This window comes from Sceloporus occidentalis, unplaced genomic scaffold (assembly GCF_023333645.1).
Source record: "Sceloporus occidentalis isolate IW3139 unplaced genomic scaffold, rSceOcc1.0.p SCAF_10, whole genome shotgun sequence".
Lineage (NCBI taxonomy): Eukaryota > Metazoa > Chordata > Lepidosauria > Squamata > Phrynosomatidae > Sceloporus > Sceloporus occidentalis.
This window is the reverse complement of record NW_028316990.1, coordinates 30,959,792-30,972,591: the sequence shown is the minus strand read 5'-3', so window position 1 is coordinate 30,972,591 and position 12,800 is coordinate 30,959,792. Positions and strand designations below refer to the sequence as shown.

Sequence of the window (12,800 nt, the reverse complement as noted above, 5' to 3'; positions counted from 1 at the left end):
CCCGCAAAAAACCCTACTTTCCTTTCCATTTGCATCTTGCGACTCTCATCTCTATCAGCCAAAATGAATGGAGGGAAAACCTAAAACGCATGAAGCCTCCCACACCCCTCCGCTCACTTGCATGAACACACATAAGACATCTACTGAGGAATCTGCATTTGTAAATGATGCCCTTGTCATCATGCCCCAACCTCTGAGGTTTTATTGCTTCTGGGTTTTGAAGTCCCAACACACTTTTTTTGTTAAGTACTCAGATCCAAAATCACAAACAATGGCATTTCTTTCCTTTTTTTCTTCCTTTCTGGCGTAAGACTACTTAATAGCTGTAACACATCTATGGAAGCCTTTTCTGGTTTAGTTCGGCCTGTCGCTGCTAGTCTATTCCAGACAATAAGCAATGGAAAAATGGATAGTCTGTGTGAATGGGTTTTATTGGATCAACTTCTGTTGGTGCAGGAATATGCACGCTTTCGACTTACAAAGGGCTCTTCGTCAGACAGAATGGAAGGGTCGCTGTATCCTTAGGAGCATCAAAGCAAGGATGGTTTACAAGCAACATTTCCCCCTCGAACAATAGCCATGGCATTCTGGTCTTTTATTTCTGAATCCCTCAAGAATCCTCCCCTATTTCTTTTGTGCCAAAGCAATAGGAGCAGACATGGCAGAACCCTATAGTTTCCCCTCTGCAGCTCTTCTCTCAATCCTGCCAATGTTCTCAGCATCCTCTGAATCTCTCCAGCTCTATGACTCTCTACAGGATAAATGAATTGGGTTGTTAAGATCCTGGGCCAGGGAGGGAGGTATGCTTTTGGCTCGTCTATGAGGACTAGCCCCATTTGTATATTTTTGGGGGGTAGGGAAGAAAAGGTGAATCCAGCTGTGCGTATAGTTCTTGCTTAGAGGGCTTTATTAGTCAAGGAGAGCTTTTCACACAGGTAGTGTGCTTGTGGATGAGGAGTACTTGACCTCATCTCTCTGGGATGGCCCTATGTAGTTGTCCCGCCTGGCAGCATACTCCCCAACGTTGGGAAGCCCCGGCACCACACAACAGCTCAGGGCACTGCGGTAGATACTCATGTCGTGGGCGTCGTACCACTCGTCCGTCTTCTCGTCGTAACACTCTACGTTGAACGTTGTCGTGAAGCCGTTGAAACCACCCACCACAAAGAGCAGGTCGTCCACCACTTCGATGCCAAAGTTGCTCCGAGGGTTGAACATGGTCGGGATTGTTCGCCAGGTGTTGGCTACTGGGTTGTATGCTTCCGCACTTCGAAGGCGGTTGGCCCCGTCAAATCCACCCACCTGTAGAGAGCAAAACACCACAGACTTATTTAGGAGCAAGCTGTTTTACACAGTTAGACCATAGACCTACAGAGATTGGGGAGATACTGTTCCACCCCCTGTATATGAACACACACAACAACAGCAATTTTCCAGAGTTCTCAAGGAAAGCTTTCTAAGGGGGACCTGTGATTACCGCAGTTTTCCTGTGCTTTGCAAAGGAGTATGATGCATGTTCTAGAGTACATGTCAAGTTCATATGGCCAGGTCTCTTGGACTTTACATGCTACATTTAAACATATAGTTGGGCATAACATTCATCTTTAGTCAGCCCTTTGCATCTACAGATTCTGCATCCAAGGATTTAATGCCATTAAATTCAGTGGCATAATAAAATGGTATCCCTTATATAAAATGACAAAACCTTGATTTTGACATTTTATATAAGGGACACCATTTTATTATGCCACTGAATTTAATGGGACTTGAGCATGAAATGCACCCAGCAGATACCAAGGGCGGACTGTGTAAGGAACAGCAGCAGCTAAAGCAGAGGTGGTAATAATGTTTAGATGTTGTTGGACTACAACTCCTAGCTTTCCTTGCCATTGGCTACGGTGAGGGAACAGCATTAAGCTTTGCTATGTTTTGGTCTGAATCATTGTTCAATAGCATGAGGTGGGAATCATGTGATCCAACAAGATTCATAGGGCTGCCTGATTCCTACTCTTGTGGTACAGGATTTAATCTGGACCAGGACCAAAGCAACAGAGGCTTCACCCTCGCCACACTCTCACTTTCCCCACTATTTGGTACAGGAAGGACGGTGCCTTTGGTGCCAATGACCAGAGAAAGGAAGAATTGATGCCATGAAGACCTGAGAGTACATCGACAAGTATGTGTACTGCTACATTCATTTCCATCAAACTCAGCCTGGAAAGATGTAAGATATCTGACTCCACTGTTGGAAGGTGATGTTCCCAGTTTTAATTTCTTTTCAGTATGAATTCTAAGGAGCTGCTTAACCATCCTATGAGATAATAATATTAACTTCCAATAAAGGATTGCTGTATGAATTACCAAGAGATTGTATTTGGGTAGCAACATCAAGTCCTCAATCTTATTTCAGAAGCGCTCTGAAAATTATTAGTTCAGGCCTCTGCATGAGCAACCTGCCCTTGCAGCCTGCTAGGAGAGTGAAGAAGAGAGAAAAGGCTGATGGAGAAAGAGAGAGCAAGAGAAAGAAAGAGCAAGAGAGCAATGGGCAAACAAAGAATGATCTCTGTTTGGACAAATCAAAGGGAGAGAGTACTGTCCCAATATCTTTACTGCAAAAAGGGTGCTGTGGGCTGTCCTTTAACTGCAGACACAAAAGGACCCTGGCCTTACTGCGTAGACGTGTTCTCCATATGCTATCACACCGATGCCACTCCGCCTGCTTCTCATGGGTGCGATCAAGCTCCACTGATCCATCTTGGCGTCGTACACTTCAGCTGTAAAGAGGCACTCGTTCCCATTGAATCCGCCGCAGATATAGACCTTTTTTTAGGCAATAAAAGAAAAAGGAAGTACAGTGTTAAAATGTTGCAGGCTTATCGTGAAAACACTGCCCAGAGTTTAGGCCTCCGACTACCCAAAGTGGCACCATTTTAACTGTCTTCTAAGGAATCATGAAAAGAGTTTAAATTAATCATGGTGTGGGGAGTGAAAGTGTTAAGAGTGTTAGAGACCCATGTATTTCTCCGTCAGACACAGCCATTTTTCAAGCAGTGATGTTGCCAGTGGTGAAATACATTTTGGTTGCCTTTCTTTTCCTACCTTTGTTGCCAACCACTTCATGGCAATGGTGGCTTAACCTTTCTATCTGCATCAACCCTCCCTCAAGATCACCTTAAGTAAACACTTCAACCAAGATGAATACCTGTGACTCTTAACACAAGCCTTTTGCCCCTGCATGATTTCTATAACCTTTGCCTGATAAAGAAGCCAGTGGGGTTCAAAAGTGAGTATCTTTTGGCTGGCTTACTAACAGTATTTCCACAATGTGTACTCTGGGTTCTGTTTTACAGCCAACGTTAACTATTCCTGCATTTTTCTGGGGACTGTTGTTTGTGAAGATGCTGAATTTTCTGTCATGTTTTCTAGACCCACCCCAAGCCCTTAACAGAATTATGGTTCCCAAGATCCTGTAAAAACAAAGGTTATAAGTCTGCAATATGAATTACAGTTTTAAATTCTCTAAAACAAACACTGGTTTTGCCATTTTATATAAGGGATACCATTTTACTACATCACTGTATATAATGGGATTCAAGTATGCATGGATTTTGGTACCCATGGGGGGGGGGGTCCTGGAACTAAACCCCAGCAGATACTAAGGAACCATATCCTCCATTTTTATCCCAGCCTTTCTTTGAAGAGTTCAAACCTGTTGTCATAATGTCCTTGGAATCCCCATTATCTTTGTAATTGAATTTGGCCCAGCAAAATTGGCTGGGCCAAAGACCAAGGTCACTCAATGAGCATCATGCCTCAGTAGGGACTTGGAACTTGTTCTCCCAACCCTTGCTCAGTTCTTTAAACAACAGAGTACCACATTGGCTCCCAAACTGTACACACCTAGTTGATGTCAAAGACATAGCTGTGTTAGTCTGGGAAATGAGTATGCAAAGGGATCTTGTAGCATCTTTGAGATTAACTGAAAGAAAGAAGCTGGTAGCATGAGCTTTCGTAGACTTGAGCCTAATTCCTCGATGCATGTAGGCTAACATCTATGAAAGCTCATGCTACCAACTTCTTTCTTGCAGTTAGTCTCAAAGGTGCTATAGCAGTGATGGTGAACCTCTGGCACTCTTGCCAGAGGTGGCACTCAGAGCCCTCTCTGTGGGCACATGTGCTGTCACCCCAGCACAGAGTTTGCCAGAGTTTGTTACTAGAAAGCCAGAGGGATATGGCACTTTGCAATAAATAAGTGGGTTTTGGGTTGCAGTTTGGGCACTCGGCATCTAAAAGGTTCACCATCACTGTGCTACAGGGTCCCTTTGGATACACCAAAACAGTGTTAAAGGGATTAAATGGTGTTTTTCCTATTGAAACAGCTGGCTGGATAACCCATTGTCACTTATATTCCTACATCAGGCCTGTACAATGTATAAGCAGTAACACATGGTGGCCCGCCAGGGAAATGAATAAATTCCCTGTGTTTGCTTCCTAGCTAATGTGTCGGTCAACTATCTAGCAGGCAGCATTGGAAAAAGTTTCCACATTTGGGTGGAAAATGCCAGCAATTATGCTACCCAGGAGATTCTGGGCGTTGCGGTCCAAAAACCCCTAATTTTTTTTAAAATTTATATCTTTACTTTCTCCTAGTAGTAGTGGGTCACATTGCAGCTAATACATTGCTACACACAAGTAGTGGGCAGTATCTGGCTAAGCATGCCAGAAAGAACGCAGGCCTGTGTGACAGGGATGTATTCAGGAATTACCAGTCCTGAAAAGAAACTGATGACACAGCCACCTAAAGATTCATGTCCTGGTTGGTGGAAGGTGGACACAGCCATTACTCTCCCCCTCTCTGCTTCAAGTACAGAAACCAAAAAATCTATGGCCTGTTACAGACTGCCAAAATAAAGCTGCTTCGGGTCTCTTTGGAGGTATGCTATTTAAATAATGCATGGGTCTTACGAGTCCGGAGGTCGTGCCAAAGCCACACTCCATTCCTAAGCACTGGAGGGCAGCTTTGGTGCAGCTTCTGGATTCTTAGGATACATGCATCATTTAAACAGCATACCTCCAAAGAGACCCGAAGCAGCTTTATTTTGGCAGTCTGTAACAGGCCTGTATGAGGAAGAAAGCTGCCTCCTCCGCACCTAGAACACAAATGCAGTGGGTCGTTTTAAGAAGAATGGCTCTCTCAGCCTCTCCTCTACTATCTTTCAGCAAACTAGTAACTTATGTGGTCTTATCTACAAAGCTGACGTATTTGAACAATTTCTAGAGGTTAGGCTCAGTGTGTTAGGCTCTTGCAGCAAAAGCAACCAAGAGTCTTATGACATTTGATGAACTGGACTCTAGCCTTGAAATACCCACAAGACTTCAGTCAACAAACCTTCTCGAGAGGCTCACAAAAAGCCAATGCGAGCAACGTAAAGTATAACTTGCGGTCAATAAAGCAATTAAACGAAGCAAATTATCTCAGTGAGAAGCAACATTACCAGCACAACCGAAAAATCTTTAAAATTCAATATAAAATATGTGCAGCAGGACAATGCCCTGGAAATAAAGACATTTTAACTGGCGTCGATAATAAAATAAACACGGCACCAGGGAACCCTTCTGGGAGGTCATTCCTATGGTACCTATAAAAAGTCTAAATAAAAGTCTGAATTTGGCAGGCAGGCACAAAGCAAGAAATCCCGAGCTAGTATTATTGACTGGGAAGGTTCATGTAGGTGAGGTCCTTTGGGTACTGTACTCCTGAGTTACTAAAAGCAGAAATTTTATCCCTTGCCTTGCTTTTGAATGGTGATGGTGGTGAGGAACCTATTTCCTAGTGCAATTTTATGTTACTACTGCACAAAATGCTGTCCAGCTGCACTGTAGAATAATCTGTGGGGATGAACCCTACAGAAAACATGATAAAGACATAGAAGCAAGAGGGCAGAATAAAACAGCCTTCTCCTTCTTTGCTCCCTCCAGATGTGTTGGATTCGCACCGCTAGCTAGAAGGGCTGATAAAAAATTACTGTGTTTTTAGACCAGCAAATCTGGAGGTCATCAGACTAGGGGAAAACCGCCTTCAGATTTCACTTCTTTTACTGGAGCGTTGGAAAAAGAGACAACCCTCTAAAACTGAATGAGACCTTGCAACCAGGTAGACACAGCAGCTGGCAATTTTATATACACTACGATGTGTTTCATCACTGTTACCTTGCCATAAAGTGTTGTGGCGCTTGCGTCACTCCTCTGCTCATGCATGGGGGCTATCAGGGTCCACTGGTTGGTTTCAGGCTCATATCTCTCAGCTGTGTTGAGACGCACATAGCCATCAAAGCCACCCATGGCATAGATGAAGTTATCAAGGACGGTGACACTAACGTAACAGCGTCTCGAGTGCATGGGCGCAACCTGGTGCCACGTCTTTTTGACGGGCTCAAATCGCTTGACGCTGTTGAAGTAGTCCACACTATCAAACCCCCCTATGATGTAGACATAGCCCTTTAAGTAGGCAGCACCGTGATATGCCCGGGGACTCTCCTGTTGGCACGTCACATTCACCCAGCGGTCCGCACGGGCATCGTATGTTTCGATGGCATTGGTTGGGCTCCCCCCACTCCAGCCACCAATGGCAAACAAAATGGCATAGGGCAGACGGGGTCTTGTCAGCGGGTTGGTGAAGTCAGAGCTTGAAGGGCCATTCATGTTAAGGTCATACATGGCTTTCAGGGCATCAATAACAATGGGCTTGCACTCCTCGCTATCTTTCACATAGTCATGCATTTTGACATTGTTCATAAAATATTCAGCATGCATCAAGGCCAGGCGGACCTGAAAAAGAAAGGAACACAAATGGGACTGTGGATCATATTTATAGAGAAACAGGCGGAGACCAAGAAACATGCTAGCATCAATTTTGTGAGACAGACCTATTATCGCACTAGCAGTCTGCTTGCAGTGACTGCAATCAGCCTCAGTAGTCATGGCACAATAGGAGCTATTGGATGAAGCAGTATCCATCTTCTCATGAAAACGAACAGCATGACTAAAGCTTGGCACAGCTGTACTTGACAAATGTGATAATAGAAAAGTCTGCCTAATATGAGGAAATGGCTCTAGGAACAGAAAGGGATCACAGCTCTAAAAACAGTGTAATGCAGAGGATAGTACCATTATCAAAACCACATTATGTTCCATAACATATTAACTGGAACCTACCCAAATTCAGTTCTGAGACCAGTTGTGGAATCTCTAGTTGCTGCTGTGGTGTGCAAGTCATTTCGGACTTATAGCAACTCTAAGGCTATTTTGGGAATTTCTTTGCCCTTGCCTTCCCTTGAGGCTGAGAGCATGTGACTTGCCCATGGTCACACAGTGGGTTTCATGGTCAAGCTGAGAATTCAACCCTGGTCTCTAGAGTCATTGCAACACTCAAACCACTATGCCACACCTATTGCTAGAGGAAGCTGGAGAGCAATAATCCAGCTACTGCTCAAGTTGTAAGTACAGCTGCCAGCCCAGCAACTATTCATGTTTGTTCATCTGATGCTTTGGAAACCATGAGGACCTCCAAGCTGGTGACTGGGCACCCTCGCCCACCTATCCCTTGTCTCAGCAGGTGAAAACTACTGGATGATTCTGACATCTAGATTAAGTACCCAGTTAAAGCATTTGCCACTGAGCTCAGTAATGTCTATTCTGATCAGTATCAGAGTAGGATTGGAGTCAATCCAGACTAGGGTTGGCGTCATCCAGTGTGGTAACTCATGGTGTTACACCCCACCCCATCCCTTGGTATCCATTGGGGTTTGGTTCCAGGACTGTCCATGGATACCAAAATCTGTGGATGCTCAAGTCCCATTGTATACAATGGTGCAGTAAAATGGAGTCCCTTATATAAAATGGCAAAATCAAGGTTTGCTTTTGGAATTAATAAGCCATGGTTGGTTGAATGTATGAATGCAGAATCTGTAGATGCCTAGAACACCAGAAAAAACAGCAACTCAGGAATAGGAGATGCTTTGTTGGAGAGCTACTGTCAATCAGAACAGACAGTGATGGAGGTAGATTGATCAATGGGGTTGCTTTGACATTAAGACAGCACCACTGAAGACTGGTTGGGAAATTTCAGCCTGTGCTGCATATCTGGAAGCAAATCACTGGAAACAGGGTGGACAGGGGCACAACCCACAAAATGTTTTTAAACGGGCTAACCTTTGGGAGCAGGACTGCCATGTGCTGCTTTCTGTTGGGAGGATCGTGGGCAATCCATTTGAGTATGGCTTCAAAGACGGCGTCTTCCTGTTTCACATTGAGTTCGTCCTTTTCAATGATGTCTTTAAACTCATTGACTGAGAGCTCCAGGAATTCGGTAGACGCTTTCACCATCTCCTCAAAGTTGTGGAGGATGAACATGTAGGCTGCCTGTCGCAAATCAGGGCAGTAGTAGTACTCTGTGAATTTGCAGATGCCAATACAATTCTCCAGGCACAGCTGGCATTTCATGAAGTCGGAACAAGCCCTGACAATACCCATCACGTTAAATTGGTCGGCAGCGACAAGAAGCCTCTCTACATTGTCCACGGTGATGGGCACTGTCCTTGTGTAGGCATATTCAATAATGAGCTTCATCATATCTGGGGTAATGCCAGGGATATTATATACTCTCTTCTCTGAGTTGTTCCAGCTACTGGTAAACAAAGCTCTGAAAAAAAGAACACAACTATTTCTCATTGGTCTTTTGTTACCTATTGGGAGTCTTGTCCTTCGATAGGATGCTGTTGGGTTTGCTAAGCTTATTATAATGTTCACTTACTTGACATTCATAATGGCACCCAGCATCATATTATATACTATCCAAGTAGTAGCAGTTAAATGATGAACCACCCATAAAAAACTGAGCAACACTTTTAGCACAGAAATGCAGCTTTGGAAATGACAGAATTTCCATTGTGATCGTAAAGCACTGGAAATACCGCTCATGTTGAACTTGATGGATCTAAAACCACATTGTGGTGATACTTTTATGAGGCCAAGCAAAAGGTGCAAGATAAATTACACAGAATTCTGGAGCTCATAGGCTACTTCATTAGGCAAGGAATCATGCCTTCGTTGTGAAGTGACTTTTAACATCCAGGCTTAATGAACTTTTGCACGTTTGACTGGTCTCATAAAGTTATCACCACAACATTCTTTGTTATATTTTGCTGCATGGCCAACACAGCAACCTCCATAGATATAATATGGATCAAGGCAATCATGTACAGTATGTTCACTTCCACACCGTTACTTTGCTTACAGTACTGCAACCAATATTTATTGTCAGACAAGCTTGCTATGGTTCAGATGTGCAGTAACTCAAAAGGATATGTTGGAAGGGATATTAATAAGTATCTGGTATGGCTCTAACCCATGGACTTGTGCTTATGCCAGCAGTCTGTGACATTTAGAAATGCTCAGCCCCTCCCTACTTTTTTATATCATGAAGATTAGAAGGAGCCCATTCTTTTGGTATGTTAGAATATGATTAAAAGAGGCATGCATGCAAAAATGGAGCTTGCTGGAAACGGTTATCTCAGAGTTAGTGTCAAAGAACTAACTAGTTTTGCTCCACAGACATTATGATGAGCTTGTGAATTCTGTAGGTCAGTAATGATTTGGAAGCGTACTACTATATTCTTTCCATGTGGGGCCGAGCCTGATAAATCCTACTTCTTAATAGGTTGCGTGATTCTAAAAGATCTTTCCATTGGGATGAATATTCTCTGAACAATAAAATAAGAACGCAGCCAGTCTCAAAGGACAGCTACAGTTTCTGCTTTCTTCCTATTCTATAGAATCGGAAGCAACTTGTGGGCAAGCATCTTGTGCCCTCTAGATGTTGCTGGAACTGTTGATCACATTATCCTTCACCACTGGCTATGTTGGGGCTCATTGGCCAAAACATCTGGAAGGCCCAAAGTTCCCCAGCCCTGTTACTTCCATGCCTGCTCTCTTGTCCTGCACCTCCTACTTTTCTGTGTCTTACTAGGTTTTGATAGAAGACTCAGACTCTGAGACCATGCTTTTGGCTGGTGCCATCTGATATCATCTTAGTCTGAAGCTTTAATTTGGTGGAACTCTTAGTTAAGGACACGCTCATTTATATTTTAGGACTAGCTGATTCATTCTTCACGAAATAGGCCTGAAAGAAAAAAATACTATATGAGGACCATACAACAAGAGCTCTTTCTTTTAGCTTTTGTTTAGGCACCTGTAATGTGGCTTTGGTAATAGGATCATTTATTTAAAAGCTAGATGAGCAGCTAACTAAACCAACTGGCTATTAGCCCCAGTAATGTACTGTTATAACTTCTTCACAACTGAGATTAGAGAAAGACAGGAAGGAACCTGAGTTGCACCTTTTAAGACTTTTGTAAAATGAGCCCTAAAGTTGACTTATTTCTGGGAGTTTGACCAGAGACCCAGCTGCCTCTTGGGCATTTTAAAAAGTACTGACCTAAAATAGGAGCTACAGCTACAGAGGATGTTCTTGTGGGCATTGAACTCGCACCCGTTAACCTTGATGATCACGTCACAGAGCTTCCCTTCCAGTCGAAGTTCATTGAAGACCGTACAAGCCATGGCACTCATCTTCCTCTCCATGTGGCGGTGGGAATACCCTGCCGAAGCAGAGGCGTCATCCATTTTTTTCAAGGTGGGGGGGAGGCAGCAGACAGCTGCCAGGCCTTCCACTTAACCCTCCTCTTGGAAAAAGGGTGTGATTGGTTCAGGGGTTCCAGAACTCTCCCATAATGAGACCCCTGACATGACCTGGTTCTAGAACCTTGGCTATCCTCCAAAGCGCAATGGCCCAGCTCACAGCAGACTCAGAACTCAAGGTTTGGATATCCTTTCCTGTGGGATTTAAATTCAATTTCATTCATGAACAGAGGGCCTCTTCGTCACAGTGGGCTAGATTTAGACATCTCAAGCCAAACGACCAGGATATACTTTTCTGCGATTTCTCTAACTTGGGTGATTATCACACAGGTTAAATCACGGGAGGCAAGTGCGATTGGCTATCACACCAAGTTTCGGGGACGGTAAGGCTCTATGTGATAATTGCCTTGTACTCAGCCTTATAAGAACACAAATACAAGGACATTATACTCATTGAACACTGACAGTTTTCTGGGAAAATACTCCTATAATTTCCTCCTGTGTAATAGTCATAATTAGGAGCATTGATGTAGTGATGCTGTATAGGATACAGTACTTTTGTAGACTGGGAAAATAACCTAACCAAACCTGTATATTGTCTATTATCAACTTAATTTATGATTAAATTTTCACCCAATAGATGTTTTATCTTCACAACTTCTAAGGATGGGGTACAGACAATGAACTTAGAAGAGTAGTGTGAAGTTGAAGGCTTTCACAGCCAGAATCCATATTTTTTTGTGGGGTTTTCGGGCTATGTGGCTGTGTTTTGGAAGAATTTACTTCTGATGTTTCACCAGCATCTGTGCCCCAAAACCCCACAAAAAACTATTAGAAGAGTAGCATACATATGAAGCAGGTGTAACCAGATAGACAAGCAGTACTGAGACAGAATTAAGGGACATGTGTCTTGATAAACTGAATCTATGAGTGTGATCTTTTAGTACAGAAGGCTAAATGTTGCAATATGACATCAAAAGAATAACAATACCAAAGACTTTGGGGGGGGGGGGACTATGTGGTTTAACTTGGCATTCATTTTATCTCAGGTGGACTGGTTTGTTGCTTTATTTAGCTTATAAGAAAATTCACTTTTAATCTTCTCTTGACTTTTAAAACTCTTCATGACTTGTGACTAGTGTAACTTTTTAACTCATGTATTTCTCTGTGACATTCTCCTGACACTGAGGACATATGCAAACCCTCACCCAGGTGTTCCTAGCATTGCAGAAAGGGCATATGACGACTAGAAAAAGGGCAAGCCTCACCTACTTTCTCCTTTGATGTATTTTCAGTGACTGGTAAAGATCTTATTTTCCCTACAACTATTTATTTTTTATTTAAGTTTTAAAATGTATTTTAATGGTTAGTACCAGATCCCATCTGATCTTGGATTATTGCACTTCACCTCTTTCAGGAAATTCAGATTCTGGCAGCTAAAAAGATGTATTTATCTTCATTTATGAGCAGTTGTTGGCTACGGAGCAGTGTGATTTCAACACAGTTCATATTATTCTAGGTACTTGTCTCTATAACAGTCTTCTCTGTTCAGATACAAATTTCCCTCTGTCAACAAGCTATCTGATTTCATTAAGTGCTAAAAAATCTTTTTAAATGGCGAGACAGCTGAGAAAGGCTGAGCAAACAGAATATGATTAACCTATGAGACTGAAAGTGATTCAAGGAATGGAAAAATGATAAAAGAACAATTATTAGACTTATTCACTGAGGATAAGATGACCAAGAATGTGATTCAACAAGCCAATGCATATGTTGGCCAGCTGAAAATTGTATTAGTTTGAAGATGGACAAATCCTTTTAACTGCTTTTGTTGCAGTAAAATAAAAAAACAAAGCAAAAAATTGTGGGACTTTAGTAAACCAAAGTCATTGTTAACTGGGCTCTTTATCTATCCTTTGCCTTAATACTAAGAAGACTGAATTTCTATGCACACTTACCTGGGAGTATATTCCACTGAATATAGTAGGATTTGCTTGTAAGCAGCAGCAATAATAGGATTGCACTGCACAATCGTCTTTTTTCATCTGCAGAGGCTTGTTATGGCTGTCTTTGGGAACTCTCACAAGGCTTTTTTAAATATC

General features: G+C 42.8%; 1 protein-coding gene across 2 annotated transcripts; it reads right to left on the bottom strand.

The window, feature by feature from the left end:
• Positions 1-418: 418 nt before the first annotated feature.
• Positions 419-12,754, bottom strand: LOC149306329 (kelch-like protein 10). Of its 2 annotated transcripts, none has more exons than XM_089540461.1 (5): positions 12,657-12,754; positions 8,212-8,701; positions 6,211-6,828; positions 2,671-2,820; positions 419-1,302 (listed from the first exon to the last, which is right to left on the bottom strand). In XM_089540461.1, exons 2-5 carry the CDS (start codon positions 8,629-8,631, stop codon positions 928-930), a joined length of 1,563 nt encoding a protein of 520 aa, XP_089396587.1. In that variant the 5' UTR covers positions 8,632-8,701; positions 12,657-12,754; the 3' UTR covers positions 419-927. The 2 variants fall into 2 exon arrangements, with proteins under 2 accessions (XP_089396587.1, XP_089396586.1); XM_089540460.1 differs by lacking the exon at positions 12,657-12,754 and adding an exon at positions 10,496-10,989.
• Between the last annotated feature and the right edge of the window lie 46 nt (positions 12,755-12,800).

What these genes read in the sequence shown, in the direction of transcription:
- LOC149306329 (XM_089540460.1), bottom strand. Translation starts at nt 10,683, where the DNA reads ATGGATGACGCCTCTGCTTCGGCAGGGTATTCCCACCGCCACATGGAG. An exon ending in AGCTGTAGCTCCTATTTTAG is followed by an intron (nt 8,702 to 10,495) that starts GTCAGTACTTTT and finishes TCTTTTTTTCAG; the next exon opens with AGCTTTGTTTACCAGTAGCT. An exon ending in ATGGAGAACACGTCTACGCA is followed by an intron (nt 1,303 to 2,670) that starts GTAAGGCCAGGG and finishes TGCTCTCTACAG; the next exon opens with GTGGGTGGATTTGACGGGGC.